The sequence below is a fragment of the Epinephelus lanceolatus genome, chromosome 15 (assembly GCF_041903045.1).
Source record: "Epinephelus lanceolatus isolate andai-2023 chromosome 15, ASM4190304v1, whole genome shotgun sequence".
NCBI classification, from domain to species: domain Eukaryota; kingdom Metazoa; phylum Chordata; class Actinopteri; order Perciformes; family Serranidae; genus Epinephelus; species Epinephelus lanceolatus.
In genome coordinates this window covers 6,972,731-6,997,423 of record NC_135748.1, presented here as the reverse complement: position 1 = coordinate 6,997,423, position 24,693 = coordinate 6,972,731, and the positions used below count along the sequence as shown (strand labels likewise).

General features: G+C 41.3%; 2 protein-coding genes across 3 annotated transcripts; one reads left to right on the top strand and one right to left on the bottom strand.

Moving 5' to 3' along the window:
• Positions 1-163: 163 nt before the first annotated feature.
• On the bottom strand, positions 164-10,996 carry jkamp (jnk1/mapk8 associated membrane protein). Of its 2 annotated transcripts, XM_033643634.2 has the most exons (7): positions 10,864-10,996; positions 9,948-10,027; positions 6,637-6,791; positions 4,539-4,745; positions 3,839-4,020; positions 3,603-3,679; positions 164-1,507 (listed from the first exon to the last, which is right to left on the bottom strand). In XM_033643634.2, exons 1-7 carry the CDS (start codon positions 10,865-10,867, stop codon positions 1,289-1,291), a joined length of 924 nt encoding a protein of 307 aa, XP_033499525.2. In that variant the 5' UTR covers positions 10,868-10,996; the 3' UTR covers positions 164-1,288. The 2 variants fall into 2 exon arrangements, with proteins under 2 accessions (XP_033499525.2, XP_033499526.1); XM_033643635.2 differs by lacking the exons at positions 9,948-10,027; positions 10,864-10,996 and adding an exon at positions 8,697-8,839 and having other exon boundaries at positions 1,147-1,507.
• A 5,745-nt stretch (positions 10,997-16,741) lies between these two features.
• Positions 16,742-24,493, top strand: gpr135 (G protein-coupled receptor 135). Its single transcript, XM_033642242.2, has 3 exons — positions 16,742-17,430; positions 17,884-18,128; positions 21,569-24,493. Exons 2-3 carry the CDS (start codon positions 18,013-18,015, stop codon positions 22,917-22,919), a joined length of 1,467 nt encoding a protein of 488 aa, XP_033498133.2. The 5' UTR covers positions 16,742-17,430; positions 17,884-18,012; the 3' UTR covers positions 22,920-24,493.
• The last annotated feature ends 200 nt before the right edge of the window (positions 24,494-24,693 follow it).

Below are 24,693 nucleotides of genomic sequence, written 5' to 3'. Positions count from 1 at the left end.
AGGATTTGTTTGTCCAAAAACAGATTTAAAATAAGTAAGATGTAGTTTCTAGAAAATGTTCAGTTCCATTATCTCATTAAAACCAAACACAGTCTAGCCTCTGCAGATTTGTTCTGTTCTGTATCACTGTCAATCAAATCTAGAGAGTGCTGCAGGGATGACCTTTTTTTTTTTGTCGGCTGGCGCGGAAGTAAAAAAAAAAAAAAAAAACCTCTGACATAACAGACATAACATAAATTTATGACACTTGCACGTTTTGTTCAGCAATAATTTTGGCAATGTACACCACCTGTGTGGTTTTCGAAGTGTAAACACTATCAGCAGAAGTAAAAAGCTAAAGTTGAGCAATGAACGAACTACACCACAGTCACGTGACTACAACGTCACCACCACAGTGAGGCTTTAAAGCCGTGTTCGGCATGATGGCATTATGTCATCTCCCTTTGCCACTTCTTAGCGACCGCCATAAAAGGTTCAAAAATTTACAAGTGGGGTATTTACTGATGTTTTTATGTCGTAGGACAAAACCTGAAAGTCTCTTCAGCTTGTGTTAACCACAGACCTTATTTTAGACATCAAAAAGACATTGACTTTGAGATGAAGGAACCAGGAGTGCTAAAGTGCCAACTCACTTCCTGGTTTTAGGACTTATTCCTGCAGCACTCTATTTGGGTCTTCAAACTAAGTGAGTCTTTTAAAGACATCACTGTGTGGTAACTTGTCATTGACATTTGTCATTAGTTTTATAAATTACATGAGAAATGATTTAAAAATAATTGATAAATTAATTTAGTCAGAGAGAGCAGAATCATTAGTTATGACCATGATAACATGAGATATAAACTAATGTGAGCACTGTGACCAGCTCTCAGTGTGGACGGTGAAGAGTCATACTCCAATGAGAACATATGTGTTTAACTATTATAAATACGATGGCATTCAGCCGTGTAAAAAAACTGACCCTGCAACAGATCAGACACCACCTGTGCTGTTCACAAATCATGAATGGAGTTAATTATACAGACCTAAAGTAATTATAAATTAATGTCCAACTTTAAGTGTTCATGTACTTCAGCAAATTTGGAGTTTTGGGATGTTTCCCAATGTCAAATAACATTCCCAGTCACATGATGTCATCACTAAATGGTCGTTGACTGGTTGAGCATGTTTGATCACATTAACCCAGAAAACTCCGTAACACTTTGCTGTCAGTCTACTGCTGCCTCAGTGCTGGAAGCTAAAACTCTGCACTGTAGCAATGTGTGAAACTGTATCCATGTTGGATTTGTCAGTGTCCGTTGCCCCCCTCAGACAGGATGCGACTGGGCTCAGTGAACTTGGCTGTGGCTATGTAGAAAAGGGCGGGGCCCGGCACGAGGGCCAACAGCGGCAGGTCCTGCTCCAGCTTGTCCAATCGGGAGATGGAGATGATGCCGTACGCGTGGAGCAGCCAGTGGCTGAACAGGACTACCAGACGCTTCTTCTTGGCAACCAGGTTCTTAAAAGACTGGTGATGGAGACACACAGAGTGAACAGGTCAGAACTAATCACACCAGGACATCAGCTCCCAATAAACACATCCTGAATATGCAGTGACTCTGAGCTGCTTCTCAGTCATGTCTTCGGTTAACCATAATTGGTCAGCTGTCAAGAATATTTCTGTTATGCATGTCAGTCAGTAGGCTAATTTTCCTACTCTTCAGTTTAGTGGTAGCACTTGCACTAAGCTGTACCCAACACAGCTAATAAGGTATTCATGCTACACAAGTTAGCCTTCTGCCGCCACTTTGTATTGCACCCCACCTGGGTTGGGAGCTAGCTAGCATCGCTATGCATTCGCTGATTATCACTGGTAACACCATCCTAGTCCATGGTGGCATTACTCCAGAAACATTGTGCCCTCACTCCAGTCTCCCCCCAGGTTGCCTCGGTGGGTAAGCAGCTTAAATGTGCCACAAACCCCCTTTAGCATTGTCTATTATGTTGACCTGTTAGCTCTGTTAGCACCATTAGCTGTGCTGACACAGCTAATGGTGCTGACATTTAACAATGCTAGAGGGGTTTTGCTGCTTAAAATCAAGCTGCTTACTCACCAGGGCTACCTGGGGGGGAAGACTGAACGGTGGCCACCATGTTTTCGCTGTAACATTACCAGCAGTAACTGCCAAATGAGCGGCACCACTAGCAAGCTCCTGCCCAGCAGAGGCCCACTGTAGAGCAGCTAGCTAACCAGTGGAGACCAGAGGGTGGGTATTGGGCACAAATGTGTGTATCCCAGGATAGTGAAGGAATGACCTGCCATACTCTTGCTACGTTTGGCTGGTACTCATACTCAATCAATTTATTGTGTTAGTCCGACTAAAACATGTGAACACGTTAGTCTGACTGAAATAATTCTAAATCAAATTTCTCAAAGTCGGACTAACACACCCAGATAATGCTATTTAGAGTCAAATTACTGCTGCATGTATACAGGCAGTCGGACCCAAACTGGCCCAGACGCTCTGTACATGCTCCACACTTTCCACCCTGGGCTTTGACCCAGAAGTTGAATAGCATTAAATGCATAACAGAAGAAGAAGCCAGTAACAACATGACAAAATCCACATCCAGCATACATCTCACTGTACAAAAAATAAAGCGTACAGCAGGTACAAATGTACAGAGCTCTGAAGTTTTCTGCCATGGTGCCAGTTTGACGCTAGCTAACCGTAGCTAACTTGTTTGTCGATTGTTTGGTCTGTGACGTAATAGGTCAACTGGAAATAGGTCCAATAATAAAAAGCTAAATAGGGGCATATCGCCACCTATGGTAGTGGAGTCGGACATACTTCAGTCAATAAATCCATTCCCCTCCCATGCTTGTGCACTGGGACAAGGACAGTAGTATAATGAAAATCCTAATAGGTATAACCGAAGCTCGACTTAACTGTGCATGTAAACATATTAACTGATTCTACAACTTAAAATAAAGGAATCAAGAATGTTTTTCATGGGGCGAGTGTCCACACAGTGTTTTTCTCCAGCAGAAAAGCGGTGGCAGGGGGCAGGGGAGAGCATCATCCCAGCACTTCATAAGAAAGCGCTCTCAGCGCTATTTGAAATGATGTGCTTCTCAGAAGGTTTTGTTTTTATGACAACGACACCTTGACACTAACATTAGCTAGGTAGCTAATGCAACACTCCATTAGCAGAGGATTGACGACACAGTCAACAAAGCAAAGGGTGATAAAAGCAAAACACTCACAAGCAACATCTCGTGTCAGCTGGCCGAGCTGCTCCCACAAAATGAGCTTTTCTGTTTTTGGTGTGACAGTAGACAGTAACACAGCTAAAAAAGCGGCAGTGACATCACCAGTTCCTTTCTGAATGGTTCAGAGATTTTCAACTCAAAGTGCTCAAAGTAGCCATACAAAAAAGGCAGAGCACTCTAATAAAATATGCTGGGCGTGGCACTTTTTCTCTAGGCAGCTGCATATGCTCTCTCCTCATTGGGAACAATTGAAAAAAGACGCCAGCGCTGAGAAAAAAAACCCACTGTGGACACAGGCTCTTAATCTGCTGAATATTAGAAAGACACACAGTATGCTGAGTGTTGTTACCTGTATCTCAGAGGCAGACATGTAAACAGCCAGTGTTACCAGAGACAGGACCAGTATGATGTACGGGAACGCATAATCTGAAACATACAAACTGTCACTCACAGCTGTAAAGGTCAACTACACAATTAACATTGTTATTTGAACTGTATTTGCATCATAAGTATGCAGAAATTTCTCATGGAATTGGGTGGAGTTGGATGAAGTCGGTAGCACAGGCCTACAGCTTCAGTACTCACAGAGCAGCCCTCCTCCCACAGCCTGCAGCACAGTGAGAATGGGGAAGAAGTACAGAGCAGCATAGATGCTCTTGAAGCGATCAGATTTGCCCAGACCACATGCTATCTTCTTCACCAGCAGAGGACGTAGCAGCATCATCAGCACCAAGCAGAATGCATAGTAAATCAACACAATGGTATAGCTGAGGAGGAGAGAAACAAAAGTCAGTCAAAGACTGTGAGCTCTAATTTATAAAAATAACAACAAACTAAAGGACACATGATGGACTCAGAAGTATCACAAAATATGGGCATGTGCGCGATTGACAAAGGCAGCGACAACACAGAGTTTCTATGAAATTAACACAGGTGCCCAAATATCTGAATGAACAATACTAAGAAAATAATTATTTGTCAGGTTAAATGTCACACAACTCAAAAGGAATAGGATGCCTCTGAAAGGTAATGCAATGATAATACTGAGTGTGTCCAGTGTCTGACACTATCTCTGGATGATGGCATGTGAGGTGAGCCCTCATATTCTTAGTATTCCCAGAGTATTTTATTCTCATATAACACTGCTTGCAAATCACATCATATCCAAGTCCTCCTTTGCATCTGTGTTAAAAAATGCGAAACGCAGGTGGCACATTTCTGATTTCTTTCTTCTTCTTCTTTCATTGCTGAATAAACTCCCCTCCTCCCTGCAGTCAGTACTTACAGTGGGTAGACGGCCTCCTGGGTACAGTGTAATGTGTTGACGTAGTCTGGACTGGGGTTGTACAGCATGGTGTACCAGTCTGACAGCATCTGGACCCGACAGGAATGGATACTGAGCTTTCCCACTGGCTCTGTGACCAGCAGGGTGACCACAGCTGAAACACTGCACTCCAACATGGCTGTGATGTGCTGCAGCAGAGCACTGGAACTGAACACACACAGACAGAACAACACACCATCACACAACTGGGTATCTGTTTAATTTCTTTAATTTGATTTATACAACATTTAAAGTTCACTAAATTATCTCAGATAATAACTGACTATAGCAAAGACTTTGGTTTTGATCTGATTTCAAGTAACTTTAGTGAAGGGATCAATGTGGAAGTGAATAAATAATGCTGATACTTCTCTTGCCTCTGAAGGTACAAAGCTTAGGAAATGTCCAACTCCATATACTGGCCTTGAATCACAAGGAAGTGAAGTGAAGTCAGGTTCATTTTGCTCCTGTGGAGCTGAAAGGAAGTTAACTAGACTGTGCAACCTGGTTACTAGTAACTTAACAGCTGGTTCAATTTTCCATCAACACCATTTCCTTAGTCAAGTAAATGAACCAATAGAAAGCTCACAATCAAAGCTGTGACAGCTTCAATCAGGCGCAAGTACAACAGTGTGACTCCAGACTGTATTCACAGGAGCACACACTATATTTACACTAGGTAAGTATTTAACAAACCTTTTTTATCATTGGGCTGGCTATCAAATATTACATGCCTTATCAGGGGTAACGTTAGCCACCATGATCCCTGTGAGCACCTGCTCGCCCATAAGGAGCCAATGAGTCACCAGCAGGGCACGTTCTAAAAGCAGCTGTCGTCAAGCCAGCCGTCACTTGCATCTCTGTGTTCAAATCAGCTGACACTACAACAGTAGTGCACTGATATACTGTCTGACTCCAATGGTAAATGCATTCAAACAGCCTACATCAAGCTCAGGGGAAAAGCTTGTGACTGACTTGGCAAAGTCAGCAGAAGGATACAGTTGTGACTCAGGCAGCAACCTACGGGTCTGAAAAGTGATGCCATCGTGAAATTGCCAAAAAATACAGTTCTTCAAATGGTCACACGACGCTGGCTCCAGAGGGCAGTCAATCCCCCGAGACCCCAATGTTACAATGTCCAACTTAACATCAGAAATAAACATGTTTATAGCCTGGAACAAAAACATTTTTTGGTCTCTGTCGCTTATTTCAACAGTCATGACGACTTTATGGGGGGAAGAATTTTTATATTACTCACCCATTCACAATTTATTAAGGCTTAAAGGGACACTGTGTAGTGTTTTCAGTTGTTTATTGGCAAAAATCGATGTCTGCAGTCATAAATATGTCATCATTGGTGTACTATTACCTCCACCAATAATCTGACTTATTCTTGTAAAAGAAGAATTTCGGATTTGTTTGTACATTGGGCAGATAACTCGTTTGGGGGTTCCATAACATTTCGCCATCTTAAAAACCACATCCGCCAGCAAGGGACATATAGCACTACCAGGGAATAGCCCCGCCTTCTGCGTTTTTGTTGAGAGCCAGGCCAGCGCTGAGTGACTGAGAAGCCGAAGGAGAGGAGCAAGAAGTGCTTCGCTACTACCCCGGCACTACTGCAGCATAACAAAGTCAGGGAATAGACAGTATCATGTTTATTTGACACAACTTATCAAAATTCTTATGCACAAATAAACACGCTCATTGACAAGTACTTTTCTATTTGCCTATTATTATTTCAGAAACCAGTATATATTTAAAAATATAAATTTATCCAGAAAAAAAAGCACCAAAAATTGTGATATTTTAAAGCTCCAGCTTAATTTCTAAATGAGGCTTTCTGGGGAGCTCGTGACACTTTCAGAGGAACCCAGATTCCTGATATTTCAAGCCCTGTTAAACACAAGGATCATATTACCACCATAACTACTGCGAGCTATAAAACTTACACTGGGGTCTTGTTTTACTGTTAAAGATTATTTCATGACAATGACTGGGTTGTTCCTTACTTTGTGAATGTGTGTGTGATTGAGAGTAATCCTGTGTGAGGCCTCACCTTTTCTTTCCAGAGTACCACTCGATGAAGAACCAGTGCAGCACTAGGGGTAACATGGCCATGAAGCCCAGATACAGCCAGTCGTATAGCTCGGGGGACTCAAGGCAGCGTTCACACACATTCTGGAGGTTGGCCCGCTCTCCACGAGGACAAACCTGGCAGGACATACAGAGATGGCTGTGATCAGGAACAACCCACTCACTACAAGCCCAACAGCCACACTACGGTTAGTTTTCCTTTGTTCCTTTCTTTTATCTCACTAATCTAAGTCAAAATGGAATCATCATTATCATTACGTTCATTTTTACTGTGAGAACAGTGATAAAAATGTATAAGTTCATTTTCTATAGCTTTCTATACCTTTAGCTTTGCATTCACAGGCTGACAGAGGTGGTGAGTGGCGGTGCCAGTGTTTTAAAGGGATAGTGTACCCAAAAATGAAAATTCAGCCATTATCTACTCACCCATATGCTGTGGAAGGCTCAGGTGAAGTTTTAGGGTCCTCACATCCCTTGCGGAGATCCAAGGGGAGAGGGGGTAGCAACACAACTCCACCTAATGGAGGCTTACGGCGCCCCAGATCCAAACGTCCAAAAACACATAATTGAAACCACGAAATATCTCCATACTGCTCGTCCGTAGTGATCCAAGCGTCCTGACGCCCCGACATAAAAAGTTGTTAGAAAAACGTCATTTGAACTCCTGTGTTCACATGCTTTCGCTGGTCTTGCATGCAAGCGCGCACACGTGAGCTCAGTGCACAGAGAGGCAGTTAGAGCTACAGGCTACAATGAGGCTAAAAACAGAGTTCAAATGACGTTTTTCCAAACAGCTTTTTATGTCGGGGCTTCAGGACACTTGGATCACAACGGACGAGAAGTATGGAGATATTTTGTGGTTTTGATTATGTGTTTTTTGGACGTTTGAATCTGGGGCGCCGTAAGCCTCCATTAGGTGGAGTTGTGCTGCTACCCACTCTCCCCTTGGATCTCTGCAAGGGATGTGAGGACTCTAAAACTTCACCTGAGCCTCCATCGGCATATGGGTGAGTAGATAATGACTGAATTTTCATTTTTGGGTGCACTATCACTTTAATGTATTCTTGGATACCAGGGGAATTTTCACAACCATTTCAGGAAAAAAAAAAAAAACTCGCCTGCAGTTTTACTCTCCCTCAGAGCTCCCCTTTCAGTCTAACACAGCGATACAGGATTAGACTAGGGCTGCCACTAACGATTATTTTCATTGTCGACTAATCTGTCGATTATTTCTTCGATTAGTCGACTAATCATGTCATCGAAAAATGTGTTAAAATGTTGCAAAATGTCGGCCTGTCTCGCCCAAACCCCAAACTTACATCATCTAATGTCTTGTTTCATACTCATGCCAAAGGGTTTTAGTTCACTGTCACAGGAGAGTGCGTAAAGCTGCCAATATCTGAATGTAAGAAGCTGCAGTAAGAGTATTTTGGGGTACTTTTATAGTACTTTTCTATGAAAAATGACTCAAACCGATTAGTCGACTACTAAAATTATTATTTTAACAGTCGATTAGTCATCAATTAGTCGACTAATCGTGGCAGCCCTAGATTAGACCTGGGTGTCATTCAAAATTATATGTTGCCGATACAATACCAGAGCACCCAGACAAATACCAAAACTATACCTTTTTCAGTATTAATTTTAACATAACACATTTTCCTCCAAAATCCTTTCTTTAGCAAAATACAGTAAAAGTCTCAGTACATCAGTGTTAAATGCTGTCTTAAAATGAGCAGCTTTAACTTTTCCTAAATAAAAGTTTTCCCAGTTATGATTCATATCAGAATATTGAAGATAAAGTAGTGTTACTAGAGCTGCAACGATTAATCCATTAGGTATCAACTATTAAATTAATCACCAACTAATTTGATGATCATTTCATCAGTTTGACTAATTTTTTCAAAGTATACTTAGCAGGAATTGTTGGTTACTGTTTGTTAACTGTATTACCAGCAGAAGAGAAAGACAACCCCAGATTCATTCTCGTTTGCTATTTGCGTTTTTTGGAGTTGTGCTCACGATTGTTGTCGCTTCCTCGTGGATGGTACTGCTCACAGTCTGGCATCTGGTCATTACCTCCTGGCCTCAAGAAAGTACAGGCAGAGGGCAGAGTCTCTGCAGATTAATACACCACCACTGACTTCTAGTGGGTCATAAGTAATAATTGAGAGGGACTGCTTTTATTTAAGTCTAGACATTGTTTTTCAGGAAAATCTTTTATACAATATCTTTAAGAAAAAAAGAGAAAATGATCTAATTTCAGCTTCTTAAATGTGAATATTTTTTTCTGATACAACATCATAGCAATTTTAAACATGCTGCAATATGCAGTGTATTGTGATAACATATATTCCAATATATTGTGACTTATTATATTTTTTCAACTGCAAATTATGTCCCAAAGCAACAACTTTATCAACATCTGTATTATCTAATAAGATAAAAAGTTTTTAGTTTGTCTTTCACACCTCTATCATTTTTATTGCACCAAACTGTATTTAGTGGACTGAAAAATAATAAATGTAATTATTCTAGTAGGTTACAAAACGTTTTGGTTGTATTTGTAATAATAATAATAATAATAATAATAATATAAAAAAATCAATATTTGGCATTGTGTGTTGATATGATATTGCCACGTAGAAAATATCTTGATATTGTGCTTCTTTTTTTTTAAGTTATGAGGCTTTATTAGCATGACTGCATACAATGTTCAAAGTTTCTAGATAATTTCCACGGTCTACAGTGAGATACATAATACCAGCCACTGAAGCCTATCTACTGCGGCACACAAGACTTGGTATGAATGGATGTGAATTTTTATCATTGTTTCTGGGAACAAAACAACAATCTCAAAGAAAAAGCTACTAGTCATTGAGACTAAAACCACAGCTCTGATCACTGATTTCAGGAAAAAAGGGGCAAATACATATACAGAAGTACCCACTGCCATACCACCAGTATACAGTATAGAGAATCTTCTTCCCTCAGGCTGTGACACTCCTCAACTTGTCGTCAACAGTCCACCATAATTTATTTATTTTTTTCTCTTGTGTAGCATAAAGGGGCTACATCTTGCATTTTGATGTCCAACCCCATGTTCTAGTCAATGACAATAAATGAACCTTGAATAACAACCTGATACTAACAACAAACAAACTAATAACAATCCCAGCTTTCTTTTATAGCACAGATAAATGACAGGAAATGCCCCACTGCCCCACACATACCCTGCAATAGTCAGACACAACTCTGATGTTCAGTACTCACACCACACTCTCCCTCCACTGTTCCGTTGACCATCATCCGGCCACAGTACATGCCAGGACACGTTGAACTCATGGCCACAACTGCAGGGACAAACAAACACCTTATAGCGCAGTCAACACTGCTGAACAACAGTTAGGCAGCACAATCACTTTGTCACAGGTTATGTTACATTACAGCTTCCAAGTTCAAGAGCACCTGGGGTTTTTAATCAGGAAGCTGAGCTGAACAACAGCACAAGTATGACTGTTGATGCTAGTGGAATTCATCTGTTTAGTGTGACAGTATTTTCTGGTAAGTTTAATAAGTATGTAGCTATAACATAATGTGTAGTATTTTTCAAGTCCTTGTCCTCCATCTTTTTCGTGCATTTTGTTAAAGCACTTCTTCAACTGTAGATTTAATATTGACCTGTCATAGTCCAAGTAACAATGACAGAGGGAGGAGAGACATGCTTATCAATAAGGCGAAGTCTCCTGCCTTCTCAGCAAATATGACTGTTGATGCTAGTGGGTATCTATCTACTTCATTTTAGACAGACACGGCAGCTAACGAGCTTCACTGTAAAGAAAAAAAAAGGTTAACGACAGCTCACGATCAACGCAAGAAGAAAACAGTTTCGCAGAGAAAAGAACCAAATTTCCGCAACTGTAACAACATTTTACTTTCACTGGTCAGTGTCTGAACTGCCATGAATACACTCGCTGGTATATTCAACATGAGAAATATCTCTTACTGAATAATTTGGGCAGCTAGAGTTAGTATGCAGGGGGATGTTGTCAGCTAGCTAGCTAGTTCACAGCTAGCTCAGCTAACGTTAACAAAAAACACATTGTAATGTGAGACACTGCGGCAAGCTAACTATCTAAACAAGCTAACTATTATCAGATGGAAAGTGACAAACGCAATGTTAACTCACCCATTGTGAGCCCTGTGGTGACAACAAACAAGGTTTCTGGACTCAATGCTGCCGTATTTTCAGCTGGTTGTCAGCTGTTACACCAGAGCTGCAGCTGCGCGACACAAACCGGATACAGACGAAAATGAGGTAGCAGGTAGCACTTTGTCTTCTTCTTCTTCTTCTTCTTCTTCTTCTCTGGGGTTTAACGGCAGCTTGTATCCTTAACGTTGCATTACCGCCATCTTCTGGAGTTATTTGACTCCTATATTATCCAGTGTCTCATATCTTCCATATCAGTCCAGTTCTTTTTAGAAAGCATATCAGACACTTTCTGCCCATTCTCACCACACACCAGTATGTCCTTTAAGCTTGATCCTGTGAGTCCTTCTCTCCTCATCTCCTCCAGCATTTCTTTCCGTTCCTCTCTGTATTTGTTGCAGTTGGTAATCACATGTTCCACTGTTTCTAGTGTCTGACAACAGTCACATAATCCATTTACATGTTTCCCGATAATGTGAAGTGTCCCATTCAGGTTACTATGTCCAATTCTCAGCCTTGTCATCACTGTCTCCTCTCTCCTGTTTCCTCCCCTGCTTCTCCCAGCGTCCACTCTCTTCTGTAGTGCATATAGATGTCTCCCTCTCACCTCCTGCTCCCAGTGCTGCTGCCATTTTTCATTAGTTTTCTTCCATACAATGTTCTTTCCTTCCAGTTTCGATAACTTGATCATGATATCTATATTTTCTTTTTTAACTGCTTGCTTGGCTATAAGATCAACTTTCTTATTACCCACAATGCCCATATGTGCTGGAACCCAAATAAATTTAACTACTATACCTTGTCTTATTATTCTTGAATGCATTTTTAATATTTCATACAATATATTTTGTCGATTTGTGGAAGTACCTCGCTTTAAACTCCACAAAGCAGATGCTGAGTCACTACATATAAGCACATGGTTTGGTCTGGCTTGCTCTATCCACTCTAGCGCCATCACAATAGCAAACAGTTCAACTGTATACACACTTAAATCATTTGACATTCTTTTACCCATTTCCACTCTTCTACTAGGAACTGCAACAGCAGCCCCAGTGCTGCCTGTTGATGGATTTTTTGAACCATCTGTAAATACATGCACATAACCCATATAACTACTTTCTGTATATCTATAAAATTCATGTACACAATCTACATTTTTATTTCTTGCTTTAACCTGAAGCAGCTCTAAATCCACCGTCAGTCCCTCTAACATCCACACAGGGGTTGTAGGCCACAATAGTGTCGGGCAGAACTCCATTTCATACTATGAGGAAGCACAAACAGGAAGACATTTTTTAAACAAACTTTACTGAACAAATTGCACAATTCAAACAAGCATGCCAGGTGGTTTAGGGAGATTAATTGGTTAATTCAGACTGATTCAGATTGCCACCTCAGAACTACAAAGAAGAACTCACATTAAACTAAAAATGGTGCCATTTGCTTTAATGCTAAAATGCAAATCCATCTCTTATGCCATTTTTTCTTTTGTTTTGTTTTGTTTTCTTTCTTTTCTTGGTTAAATTAGTCAGTAGCAAATCTACAACAAAACCATGTGCTTATTCTACCTTAACCAAAGCTCTTAGTAAACTACATACAAAACTCTTACATTAAATGAACTTTCTTTGTTTCTTCTCTTTGTTTCTTTGATATTTTTGTCATATCCAGGTATGCACTGATGATTGTTGATAACATGTATGTAAATGTTGTCTAATGTCAAGTCTCTTTTTAACCATGTGAAAAGACGATACGATCCATTTAGGCACAAAATGTGTCGAGACTTACAAGCTGAGCACATCTGCAAGCCCAGCAAGCAGTCATGCCTTTTAAACAGAAAAGCAGCAGTAAGAAAGGACAAGAGAGAAATGAACAGCAGGAAAAAGTAGCAAAGCTCCCTAAATAAGATTCATTTGGCATTTTATAAACAGTTGGCAGTGGTGTAAGCACCTTATAACCAGTAACTCGTGTGCACCTGGGCCTGTCACAATAGTGTGCACTGGGGCATGTGGGAACTACATTACGCCACTGCTTAGATCACATTTCAGTTAAAGAATAACTTTGCCATTTTTTCCTATTTCTCTGTGTAAATTGGTCAAAGAGGCTGATGTGAACAGCAGTTTTAGGAGTTGGTCCAGTGCTGAGTGAGAAGGCAGCAGGTAGTTACCCTTGATAGGATTTGTATCCCTGGCCACGGAAACACAAATGCATCTGTTCCTATGTTACTATGCTCCGATTTCACGTAATGAAATGAAAAATCAAAACGAGGATTGTTTATCGTTTTGAATAGTTGTGTTATCAACTATTATTTGCAGTGTAAAATCACTGTACAAATCATGCACTATCATCAAGTGTTTTATTTTGTGTGTACTTCAGATCATCCATAATAATCTAGGTGAAGATAGAAAAGTTTTTTCTTTTCCACAGCAAACGTTATGGGGGGATTCATATTATGTCAGACTGCGTTTTCAGTCCGTCACAAACTGTGTCCCCCATCTGTAATGCCTAGTTTCTGCCCTACCATCAACTTTATTATGTTGTGCTTATGTTAGTTAAATGTCAGAAACCAGAACTTTTGAAGAGAGTGCACTTTTCTATCTTCACCCAGATTATTATGGATGATCTGAAATACACACAAAAATAGAACAACAGCATCTCCCCCATTTCCACCTGTATTACTTGCGATATCCGCGCAGCCCCTACACATTCTCTAAATACTTTGTCTTGAACTTTGTCCAACTCAGACAGCACTGATTTTAATGCTGACTCATATGCTAAAAACAAATTTTAACAACTTTATTAATATAATATACAACACCAATAACAGTGCGTGGAGAACTGTCATTCAATTGTGACTGGTTAATACTACTCGCACAGACAGACCACGCACAAAACCCAGAACACTTCTAATACCAAAACCTTGTCCTGTCATCTGCAGATTCTGCATAGCCTTCATATGTAGAATCTGTTAGTAGAGATGACATGTCAGTGTACTTACTGGCAAGTCTAGTTGTAAAAAGCCTTTCTGTTTTAAAAGAGTGAAACAATCTCAGTGAAAATGGGTGATGTATGAGCGTACTGCTACTGTATTGCAATGGGATAGTGCTTGACTACAGGAAAGCACAGGTGTAAATGCACCCAAAATGTACTGAGGACGGATTGTGATCCAATTGGCCAGACCACCTCTGGAGGTTGTCAGGGACGCATTGTGAACACAAGTGTAAATACAATCCACATACAGCAACTGTGTGGGTGGAAATGCAAGCAGCTATTCCAAACAAGCAAGGTAGCAGCCGTAGGCCAATTAGCAAGATAAGCTACTAGCAAGAAAGCTTATGGATATTTTTGTGGATGGATTCAAGCGGAGACCAAGTATCTGCTTTCAATTTTGTTCGACTTAAGTATACAAGAGAAGATAAGATAAGATAAGCTAAGATACACCTTTATTGATCCCATAATTGAGAAATTCCAGTGTTACAGCAGTCAAGGAGAAAGTCAGATTAAAGATTTCAAATTTAAACTTAAAAAAACTTAAATAACTAGGCATGCAAATAGTACAAAAAATACAAGAGACAGCGATAAATAACAATAACAATAATAATAATAATAATAATAATAATAATAATAATAATAATAAAAATAATCGGAAGTGGATAATAATGAGCAGCAGTGAATGAAAATGACCAGTGGATAAGGTGCAAGTGATTGTATGTGCAAAACAGCAGACAGCTGTGGTGTCCATAAAGTGTCCATAGTGTCTATAAAGTGTCCATGGTGCAGTTTACTGTGAGCAGTGCTGTTATGTAGCCTGACAGCAGCAGACAGGAAGGACCTGCGATAGCGTTCCTTCACACGCTTTGGGTGAATCAGTCTATCACTGAAGGAGCTCTCCAGAGCTTTTATCTCCTCCTGCAGAGGATGGGAGTCATTAGTCCTCAGGGATGACAGCTTGGCTGCAGCCGAGACGCTGCTGCCCCAGCAGACCACTCCGTAAAAGATGGCTGATGCCACCACAGTGTCAAAGAAGGTCTTCAGGAGCGCCCCCTGCACTCCAAAAGACCTGAGCCGCCTCAGCAGGTAGAGTCTGCTTTGGCCTTTCCTGTACAGTGCTGTTATGTGATTAGTACAGTCCAGTTTATTGTTAAGATGAACACCCAGGTACTTATAAGATGTCACCATCTCAATGTCCTTTCCCTGGATGTTCACCGGTGTTGGGGGGAGGAGTCTGCGCCTGCGGAAGTCCACCATCAGCTCTTTGGTTTTCCCTGCGTTGATCTGAAGGTGGTTCCTCAGGCACCAATTCATACCCAATTCTTGCAATTCATACCCAACCGAACCATTTGTGAAGCAATAGCTACACAAATGGCTACATCTGTTCAGTTATCTGAGCTGGAAAGAGCCATTGGCTTTCAATTGGATGTTAGTCGGATCTCAATGTGAACACTGGAGACATATTAATACAAGGTGTAAATGTAATCAGGTCATATCTAGACACAATCTGCCCAGCTGGCCACCAATGTCATTAGACATTGATATTTGGTAGTTCAAATAAACACAAGAAATTTGTGCTCATCTTGACGTAGAATAAATACATTTAGTCGTATGGTATGGAGAACAAAACCCAATGTCTCAAAAACATCATTAGACATTTAAAACATTGTCAGCCCCATTTTCATTCCAACCAAATTTTCCGTATGTCTCACGTAAGCGTCCAACCTCTTTCTGATGTCATATTGACATCTGGTGCCAGCTGGTTGAACATGAGAAGCATTTTAATGCGTAGTGTAAAAAGGGTCTGAGCTGTAAATGTTCAAATCAGACATAATGGTGTTAATTAAGCACAATTAATCCACACAGGTGATTGAAAAAAAAACTCTTAGCATGTGTTACAGCTGTGTATGTGCTCTGTGCTGCTGTCCCCTTTTCCCTCCCTTGTAGATCTGCTCAGGTGTGCTGCATTACCTAACGAGGTGCAGCACACCTGGCATGGAGGAGGTGCTTAAGAGCTCCTGTGCCAGCAGCAGAGGAGAGAGGCTCTGGGGTGGGGACTGCTGGTCCTGCTGCCTCTCATTGAGGGATTTTTTTGTCTTGTTTGCCTGTTTTAATTCTAATGATGTGTTTTAAAGGTGTTCATGTGATTATTATGGGTCAGTGTTGGAGTGTTGTTAGCCCCATAGGGCCGCCTAAGGGTGCGACGTAACAGCATGTCCAAAACATTAACTGTGAAACTGTGCAACTGTGCTCCAGACTCTCCTTTTGTTGACTTTTTCTTTCAGATGACATTTGTGAGCTAGAGAAAATAAGAATACGGTTTAACGTGGTTTAATGGCATGTTCACCACAGCGTTGTTGAAATGTTAAGTTTTAACATATCTGCAACATGATAATGCACAATTGTAAAGTACCTGTGGCTTTTAGAAATGTACAATGCCAACATTTAATCTGACGACTGGGTTGTGATGACGCACAGTGGATGAATTCAGAATGAGCAGTTTATGCTGCTCGACAATAACTGTTGCTGACCAGCTTTGAATCCTTTTTTGCTGCACATTATAATCTCACCATAATCAGAGCAGCTCTGTGCAGCTGTAGACCAGTGGGGCCTGATGGTCAGGACAAAGCAGCTATGATGAGACTTGATGAGACTCTAAGAATCATCAGACTGCTCAGATGGTTGCAGATCCAGTGTGTTGTGGGTTCATATATCAATTTTCAACGGTATGTTTTGCAAACACCATATAATGTCGTTTTACAGGGACAAAGATGCAAAAATCTATCAGCAGTTACCATGGCAACTGCATTAAACGTCACATGAAGCTGTGAGCACGTCCATAAAGGAGGCGTGGTTTCAGACAAGGAGCGAGATGAAGAGACCAAAAGCAGGTAGAGAGACACTGAGCAAGACAGAGAGAGATGTGAGTGGATGAGCTCGTGTCAGTTCGCAGTCACACCTGGGATTTGTGAAGCTGGGCTCGTCTGGTTTCAGAGCTGGTGTTAGTGGAGATAAATCGAGGTAAAAGCGAGTGAGTGTCTGGTGTTATTTTTCTTCAGAGAAATCAACAGGGTGGGAGCTGCTGTCTCTCTGGCGGTGTTTTCTTTCTCCTCCAGCGGCGCTGAAGCAGCTGAGGAGAAAGAAACGGACTGACTTACTTCTCCTCTCCTTACCAAGGATTTCAGAGGCCAAACTCTGATATGTGGGCCTACAGAGCTGACACCAGCGACATGGAGTTGTGAATATACCGTGGTTCAGTGTGCTGTGTGCTCTCAGAAACCTCCAGAGGAAACAAGGCTTCTGCTATTGAACCCGCTGAAACATGAGGAAAACAAGCGTTTGGACCAAAATGACAGTCATGGCTTGTTTGTGTGGAGCTAAGTGTGGACACACTGTGGACACACTGTGACTGAGGTAACACGAGACACAGAGGGAATACACAAACTACGTTTCACAGAGGAATAACGGGCATTTTAAGCAAATGTAACATGCCTCAAGAAAATGTTCCCATCCTACGACTCTGGCCAGATTTTATGGAATGTAAACAAATGACTTCCGGTAAGTTATTGCATTGCTCCTGCGAGAACAAGTGAGGCTTTGGGGGCCTTTGTTGTGGTAACATCAGGCTAAACCTAAGGGACTGTTCTTTACTTATCAGGGGAGGGGGGTGGGTGATATGGCCCTAAAATAATGTCACGATATTTTAGGGTATTTTTTGCGATAATTCTATTCCTGACAATATGACAAATTACTAAAAACAAATATTTCATTATTGATTTAAGAACATAGAATTGCAACAAAATAAGTGATATATGTGTGTGTGTGTGTGTGTGTGTGTGTGTGTGTATATGTGTGTGTGTATATATATAATTTTGTTTATCTTAATCCAATTTTGTTTAACTGTCATTAATATCTTACAGAAAAGTTATTTCAGACCAGCCTTTGAACACGTTTGACCTCCCCTTGTCTTTTGCTTTCTTCTGTTGATGAATCTATACATAATGACAATAGAAAACCACAGATGGATGATGAGTAACAGCTACGTTTGCAGCCATGAATCCAACATGGACTGACTGTAATCTGAATGGATGTGTATGAGACAAGGGATGACTTTTGTTGGGCTGTTTTCGTGCTCCTTCGATGGATTCGCCTGTTAGCACAGCCCTGCGGGGCAGCAGTGGTGGCAACTACACAGCTGACACCTCAGGTCCAAGCTTCACCAACCAGCTGGGAACCACCTCACCTGTAGTGCCAAGGTAATTCACTCTGTCCGTCCACTTTAACATCTCTCCTTCCTGCACAGTCTGCCGAATCAGTGCCTTTTTGGTGCCCAGGACATTACATTCATAAATATGCATGAAAAGTATTTGTGTAATACATAATCAAGTGTCCTGCACTTTGTCCTGATTGCAGTTTGAAGATACATCATTGAAAACCTTAACGAAAAGTACACAGAACACTGAGGTTAGAATGACCTATAGCCAGCACAAACTGCCAAAGGAGAGAAACTAGCTAAGTTCATTAGAGACACAGTTAGTGAGGAGAACTGATTTCAAATCTCAAATGCAGAGTAGACTAATGGCCTTTGAAAAAATCAGTTATCAGCCCTACAGCATCAGTGGCGTGGTTACAAATTCCTGAAAACAGCTCCCTCAGGGCTTGAAACAATAAATATCTATAATCTGTGGCAGAGAACATGTGGCCACTGAATCGATCATGTGACATAAGGTGCGTGTGAAAATCTGAAGTGATACCAAAGTCATTGCACAATTCACTGTAACAGTGATTATGAGTTTTTTTATTCACAATATGGGATGACATAATAACCTCCATTTCCAGTATTTTATTTTGAAGGAACCAAGCCTTTCCCAGCCACAATTTTTATTTTTCTGCATATTTTATTTCAGACTGGACACCAAGATGTACCTTCACTAACTGGTCTTCAGTATACGTGTTTGGACCTCTTTTCTTTATGTAACATTTTGTTTAGATCTATGGCTATCATAGTCCCTTGAACAGGAACAATAAGGAAGCGATTAAAATCACGTGCTACCGATTGGTGAAATTTTGACTTAAACCTTAGCAAAGTAACTAAACAACAGTGCTCTACTGCCTCCCCTGGTTGATAGCTTGAAATAGGGCTGTATCATTGTCTATGAAAAATAGGACAAGGTATCCTTTTGTGGTATCAAGGTGTGGAGTGTTGAGGAATTGTTAAATATTAAGACCAGTTCAGACCAGAGATTCTTGACGTGACGAAACCGTTTTAGAATGTTGCAGAGAAAAGCTGTGTGAACTGGCCGATCTGCACTCGACTCAGCCTGGCTGATCGTGTCACCTGCAACTCAGCAGATCGAATCACTGCTGGTTTTAGAATATAAAGCACATCTCCTGTTCCTGGTCAATTCAAAATGACCGTAGGCTGCGTGTTCGCTCACTGCGGCAGGTGCACTGTCACTGCCGAGCCCTCTGTTTCCGTCCTTGCGTCCCCACTAATTAATTGGAGCTGATTATTTATATCATCGTGGCGTATTTATTATTAGGGTTGCACCGAAATGAAAATTTGTGGCCGAAGCTGAATAAAATTAAACACTTGGCCGAATACCGAGTACCGAATACCGTTGTTTAGTTTTTCATTAGTTTTTGCAGATGAACCCCCTCCAGATTAGTGTTGTCACAGTACCAAAATTGGGTTCTGAGTAGTATCAGGATACCACAGCAAAAATGAGGCAGATGTGCCTTTTGTCATTTATAAAAAGATAAATCACTTTTCTATAATACATCAATGATATTTCAATGGAATAAATTACTTATTGACTTACTCATACTTCAAAAACAGCATCAATAAGTGATTAACATAGGGTGGATCAAAATAAAATAAATTAATAAAATAAAAATCAACCAGCCACCCTCCTCCCCTGACAAGTAAAGAACAGTCCCTTCATAAGTAAAGAACAGTCTCTTCATAAGTAAAGAACAGTCTCTTCATAAGTAAAGAACAGTCTCTTCATAAGTAAAGAACAGTCTCTTCATAAGTAAAGAACAGTCCCTTCATAAGTAAAGAACAGTCTCTTCATAAGTAAAGAACAGTCTCTTCATAAGTAAAGAACAGTCTCTTCATAAGTAAAGAACAGTCCCTAAAGTGCGGTGAGGTTTGTGGACCGTTACCTGCCACAAAGAGTAATGTGAACGGCTCGTTTCTCCTCTGACACGTCACATACCTGTGTGCTGCCACGGCTCGGCTGTCCCGGTACTTTTGGGCAGTCATGACGCCAAGAAGAGGACGTTATAGGAGCCGGACTTCTCTGTCGCCTGTAAGCCTTATCTTGCGCCGCGGAGCACTATGGCTGCCGTATTGCTGCTGCTTGTTGAAATCTGTACTTGCACAGCGTGCTGAATGATTTATTTTGCCCGCACAAAACTATTTTCAGTCGCGAGTGCGGTGACGGACGGAGTAAAATATCGCCACACTGCCGACATTTTACTCCGTCCGTCACCGCACGCTGTTTGATTGCATTATCAAAACACGCCGCTATTATTCGGCCTTGCTTTTCACTTATTCCACCGAATACCGAATGTGTGTAATTTTTTTGCAATATTCGTCCGAATATATTCGGTTACCGAATATTCGGTGCATCCCTATTTATTATGAATACAATCCATCTGATGCTCGTTTTGTTTGTTTTTCACTCTTTTGTCACTACTACAAAGGCAACTGTAGTACTATCCTCATTTATATTTTAAGAAGCTACTAATTATATCAGGCACAAAATAAGCTTTTAAAGATAGAAATCAGAAATTGGAGAGTTGTTGCATAGAGATGATACACCGTCTCATCTCGTTGCATTGGTGTGAACCGGCAGGTTTTTAGAACGTTGCAGAGCGGCGCATTGCAAGTAATTGCATGTTTCAATTCACCTCGTCATGAATCTTTGGTCTGAACTGGGCTTTAAAAGCTTGCTTCAAATGTCTCGCCAGATTCATAATCTTATTTTCTTGTTCTTTGAACAGATGATTTTTGATTTAAATAATAATTTTGCCAGTGTTACTCTCTATTTAGCTAAGTTACTGTACTTTACTTTAGTCAACATTCACAATTTTAGAACTCTGGCGTCTTTTGTTAAAGTGATGCCAATTTTCAACCTTTTCTGTGTCACTGTGGTGTGGGGAGTGTGTGCAGATTAGCAGAGTTAAGGTGCCCCCATGCCACCAGCTCCTGGAGCCCCCTGCCCGTGTTGTGAGCAAAAAATGTGTATTTAGTGAAATCCATGTATTTATGCCCACGGAACATGTGGGCCATCCTAGCACTGCCAGCCAAAGGGAGCCAGTAAGACCATTCATCTACACACACTCCCCACACCACGGTAACACAGACCCGGTTAAAATCAGCAAAGTATCCCTTTACAAGTATGCCTTTACTAGAAAGTTTTTGGTATGCCATAAAACAGTATTGCTTTGGTATAGGTACCAAAATTCAGGCATTGTAATACACTAATATCAAAAATTCGCAGCCCTCATAAAAATTAAAAAAAAAAAAGGGGGGGGGGGGGGTTGTTTCTCTTTTTTGGGACATGCACAAAATGCTGTTGGTAGCTGTTAGAACATAATGTAACTGGATTCTGCTGATTGTACAATGATTTTCTGTCACTTTTTACTTTGTTTTTATTTATTTTTTTTCATTTTTTTGGTCCTGCAGGGTTGTTTCCATAGTGACCAGTCTAGTGACCGCCACCACAGAGGCCACAGTGGGAAACACAGGAAACCTATCGACGTTCAGAGACCAAAGAGGGAGCGAGCTCAGTCAGATCCATCAGGCGTCAACCCCATCGGTGCTGAGCGCCACTGAGAGTAATTCTGTCCTGCAGGGCATTACGGTGGCAACTCAGGCCCTGGTACTCCTCTCCATCTTCCTCCTCTCCAGCCTTGGTAACTCGGCAGTTGTCATCGTCATCATAAAACACAGACAGCTTCGAACGGTGACCAATGCTTTCATCATGTCGCTGTCGTTGTCTGACTTCCTCACGGCTGTTCTATGCCTGCCGTTCTCTTTCGTCATGCTCTTCAGTAAGGACGGTATCTGGATGTTTGGGGATCATTTCTGTGTAGCCAATGGCTTTTTCAACACCTGCTTTGGGATCATCTCCACCCTGACTATGACCTTGATCTCCTTTGACAGGTACTACGCCATAGTCAGACAGCCACAGGCTAAAATAGGACGCCAGAAGGCGACTCAGCTGTTGATAGCCGTGTGGTTGACTGCAGTCATTTTCTCTCTGCCTTGGTACCTGTTAGTTCGAACACCTACAGAAATCCATAAACAGGGTTTCTACCACTGCATGTATGTGTTCCATTCCGGGACCTCACGCATGGGGACTGCTTATAGCATCTGCCTTATCGTTGTGTGCTATTTACTGCCCTTCTCCCTCATGTGTTTTTGTCATTATAACATCTGTAAGACAGTTCGTCTCTCTGAAATCCGAGTCAGGCCGGTGACAACGTACGCATACTTACTGCGATTTTACAGTGAAATGCGAACAGCCACTACAGTTCTGATTATGATTGTTTTCATCATTTTTTGTTGGGGGCCATATTGTTTAATGGGGTTGGTTACAGCTTTGGGGGACTACACCTTCAACCCTGAAATGGACACAGTGGCTATCTGGCTAGCCTGGGCAAATGGAGCCATCAACCCTCTGATCTATGCCCTGAGAAATCCCAATATATCCATGTTACTTGGGCGGAGCAGAGAGGAGGGCTATCGGACCAGAAATATTGCCGCGTACCTCTCCAGCCAAACCCAGAACCGTGAGATTCGGCTCAACCAAGCCGAAAGGATAAGGGACCGCTACGTGAGTCGCGTAGGGGTGAATAATAACAGCCGACTGTCAAGTTCAAGTCCCGGAAAAGGAGGAGGGGGAGGAGAGGTGGCGATGTGGGCTTGTAAAAACCCTGCTGTGTTCTTCTGCAGGGATGCCCAGCCTGACACTGCAACACTAGCCAACTCTGTCAGTGCTCCGAAGATGAAGACAGCTGACACTAGCCTGTGACATTCTGAAGAATGCTTAACATCTAATGATTGTTTTCATCTTACCTGTATGTGTTGCTGTGGTTCTAGAGAATTCTATTACCAGTCTGTGACATTTTTGGAAATGGCTGATAGTATTCATGTCTCTTTGGATAATACTTTGAAAAATGTTTGATTCAACCACCACTTGATCAGATTTTGTTCCAAGAATCAAAAGGATTATTTAAGTTGTTCTTATACCACTGTTACATTACAGAACTGTTTATACAATGTCTGAAGACAGTGAAAACTCAGTGCAATCAGCTGTTTTACAGTAGATAGGAAAATGAAATTCCATCCTGATTTCAGAGGACACCATTAAGTCCTCTCAAGATCCAAGGGACCACCTGAAGGACCTCTGGAATCCCTTGTGATTAAACATGAAAGGAATGCAAAACATTTCTGTAGAAAACCATGACAGTTTTGTGCTTGTGTTACAAAGGTATTCATGTCAGCTATATCATATGTAAATGCAGCATGTGGATGTGGACAACTGATGAAGGATCTCCCATTTCCTAAATCCGAAACCGTCCATGCTTAAAACATATATATTTGTACTGTACTTGTCATTTTCAGACTGTACTCTCAAGAAAATGACACAATCTGCCATTTGTGTAAATGCTTAAAATGTCAGTTCCTAATAAGCACCCTCTTGCTGTCATGTGAATAATGACTATGGGCTGCCCTTCTTCAGAACTGACGGCCTGGTCAACCAGGAAGTGGCACAGTGAACTCATCCACATATCTTGGCAAAACTAGAATGACTTTTGGTAGTATGCCTCTGCAAACCAGCCAAGTTGCAGTTCCAGTTTACATCCATGTCTGTCCAGGCACATACATTAACATGCAAAAGTTGTGGCAACCCTGGTCAAAATGTCATTTACTGTGAATAGCTGAGCAAATAAAAAAATTGCCTGATTTCCAAAAGGCAAAAGGTTAAAGATGAAACATTTCTTCAGTAGTTTAAGCAATATTACTTTTTAATTTCTTATCTTTTACAGTTTCAAAATAACAAAAAAGGAGAAGGGCCTGAAGCAAAAGTTTGGGCACCCTGCACAGTCAGTACTTAGTAGCTCCCCCCTTGGCAAGTATCACAGCTTCCATACACTTTTTGTAACCAACTAAGAGTCTTTCAGTTCTTGTTTGGGGGAATTTTCACCCATTCTTTCTGCAAAAGGCTTCCAGTACTGTGAGCTTCTTTAGCCGTCTTGCATGCACTGGTCTTTTGAGGTCTATCCACAAATTTTTAATGATGTTTCGGTCGGGGGACTGTGAGGGCCATGGCAAAACCTTCAGGCTGTGCGTCTTGAGGTAGTACATTGTGGATTTCAAGGTGTTTTTAGCATCATTATCCTGTTGTAGAAGTCATCTTTTCCTCATATTGCTGGAATTTAACTGAATCCATTCTTCCTTCTACCTGTGAAATGTTCCCCGTGCCACTGCCCAAAGCAACACAAGCCCAAAGCATGATCCACCCCTGTCTTCAACAGTAGGACAGGTGAACTTTTCATGAAATTCTGCACCCTCATTTCTCCAAACATACCTTCGGTCATTGCATCCAAAAGTTCTATTTTAACTTCAAGTTTGAAAAGCTTGTTTAGATGTTCCTTTTAAAACTTCAGACACAGAATTTTGTGGTGAGGATGCAGGAAAGGTTTTCTGCTGATGACTCTTTCATGAAGGTCATATTTGTATAGGTGTTGCTGAACAGTACAACAGTGCACCACCGCTTCAGTCTGCTGAATGCTCCTGCAGGT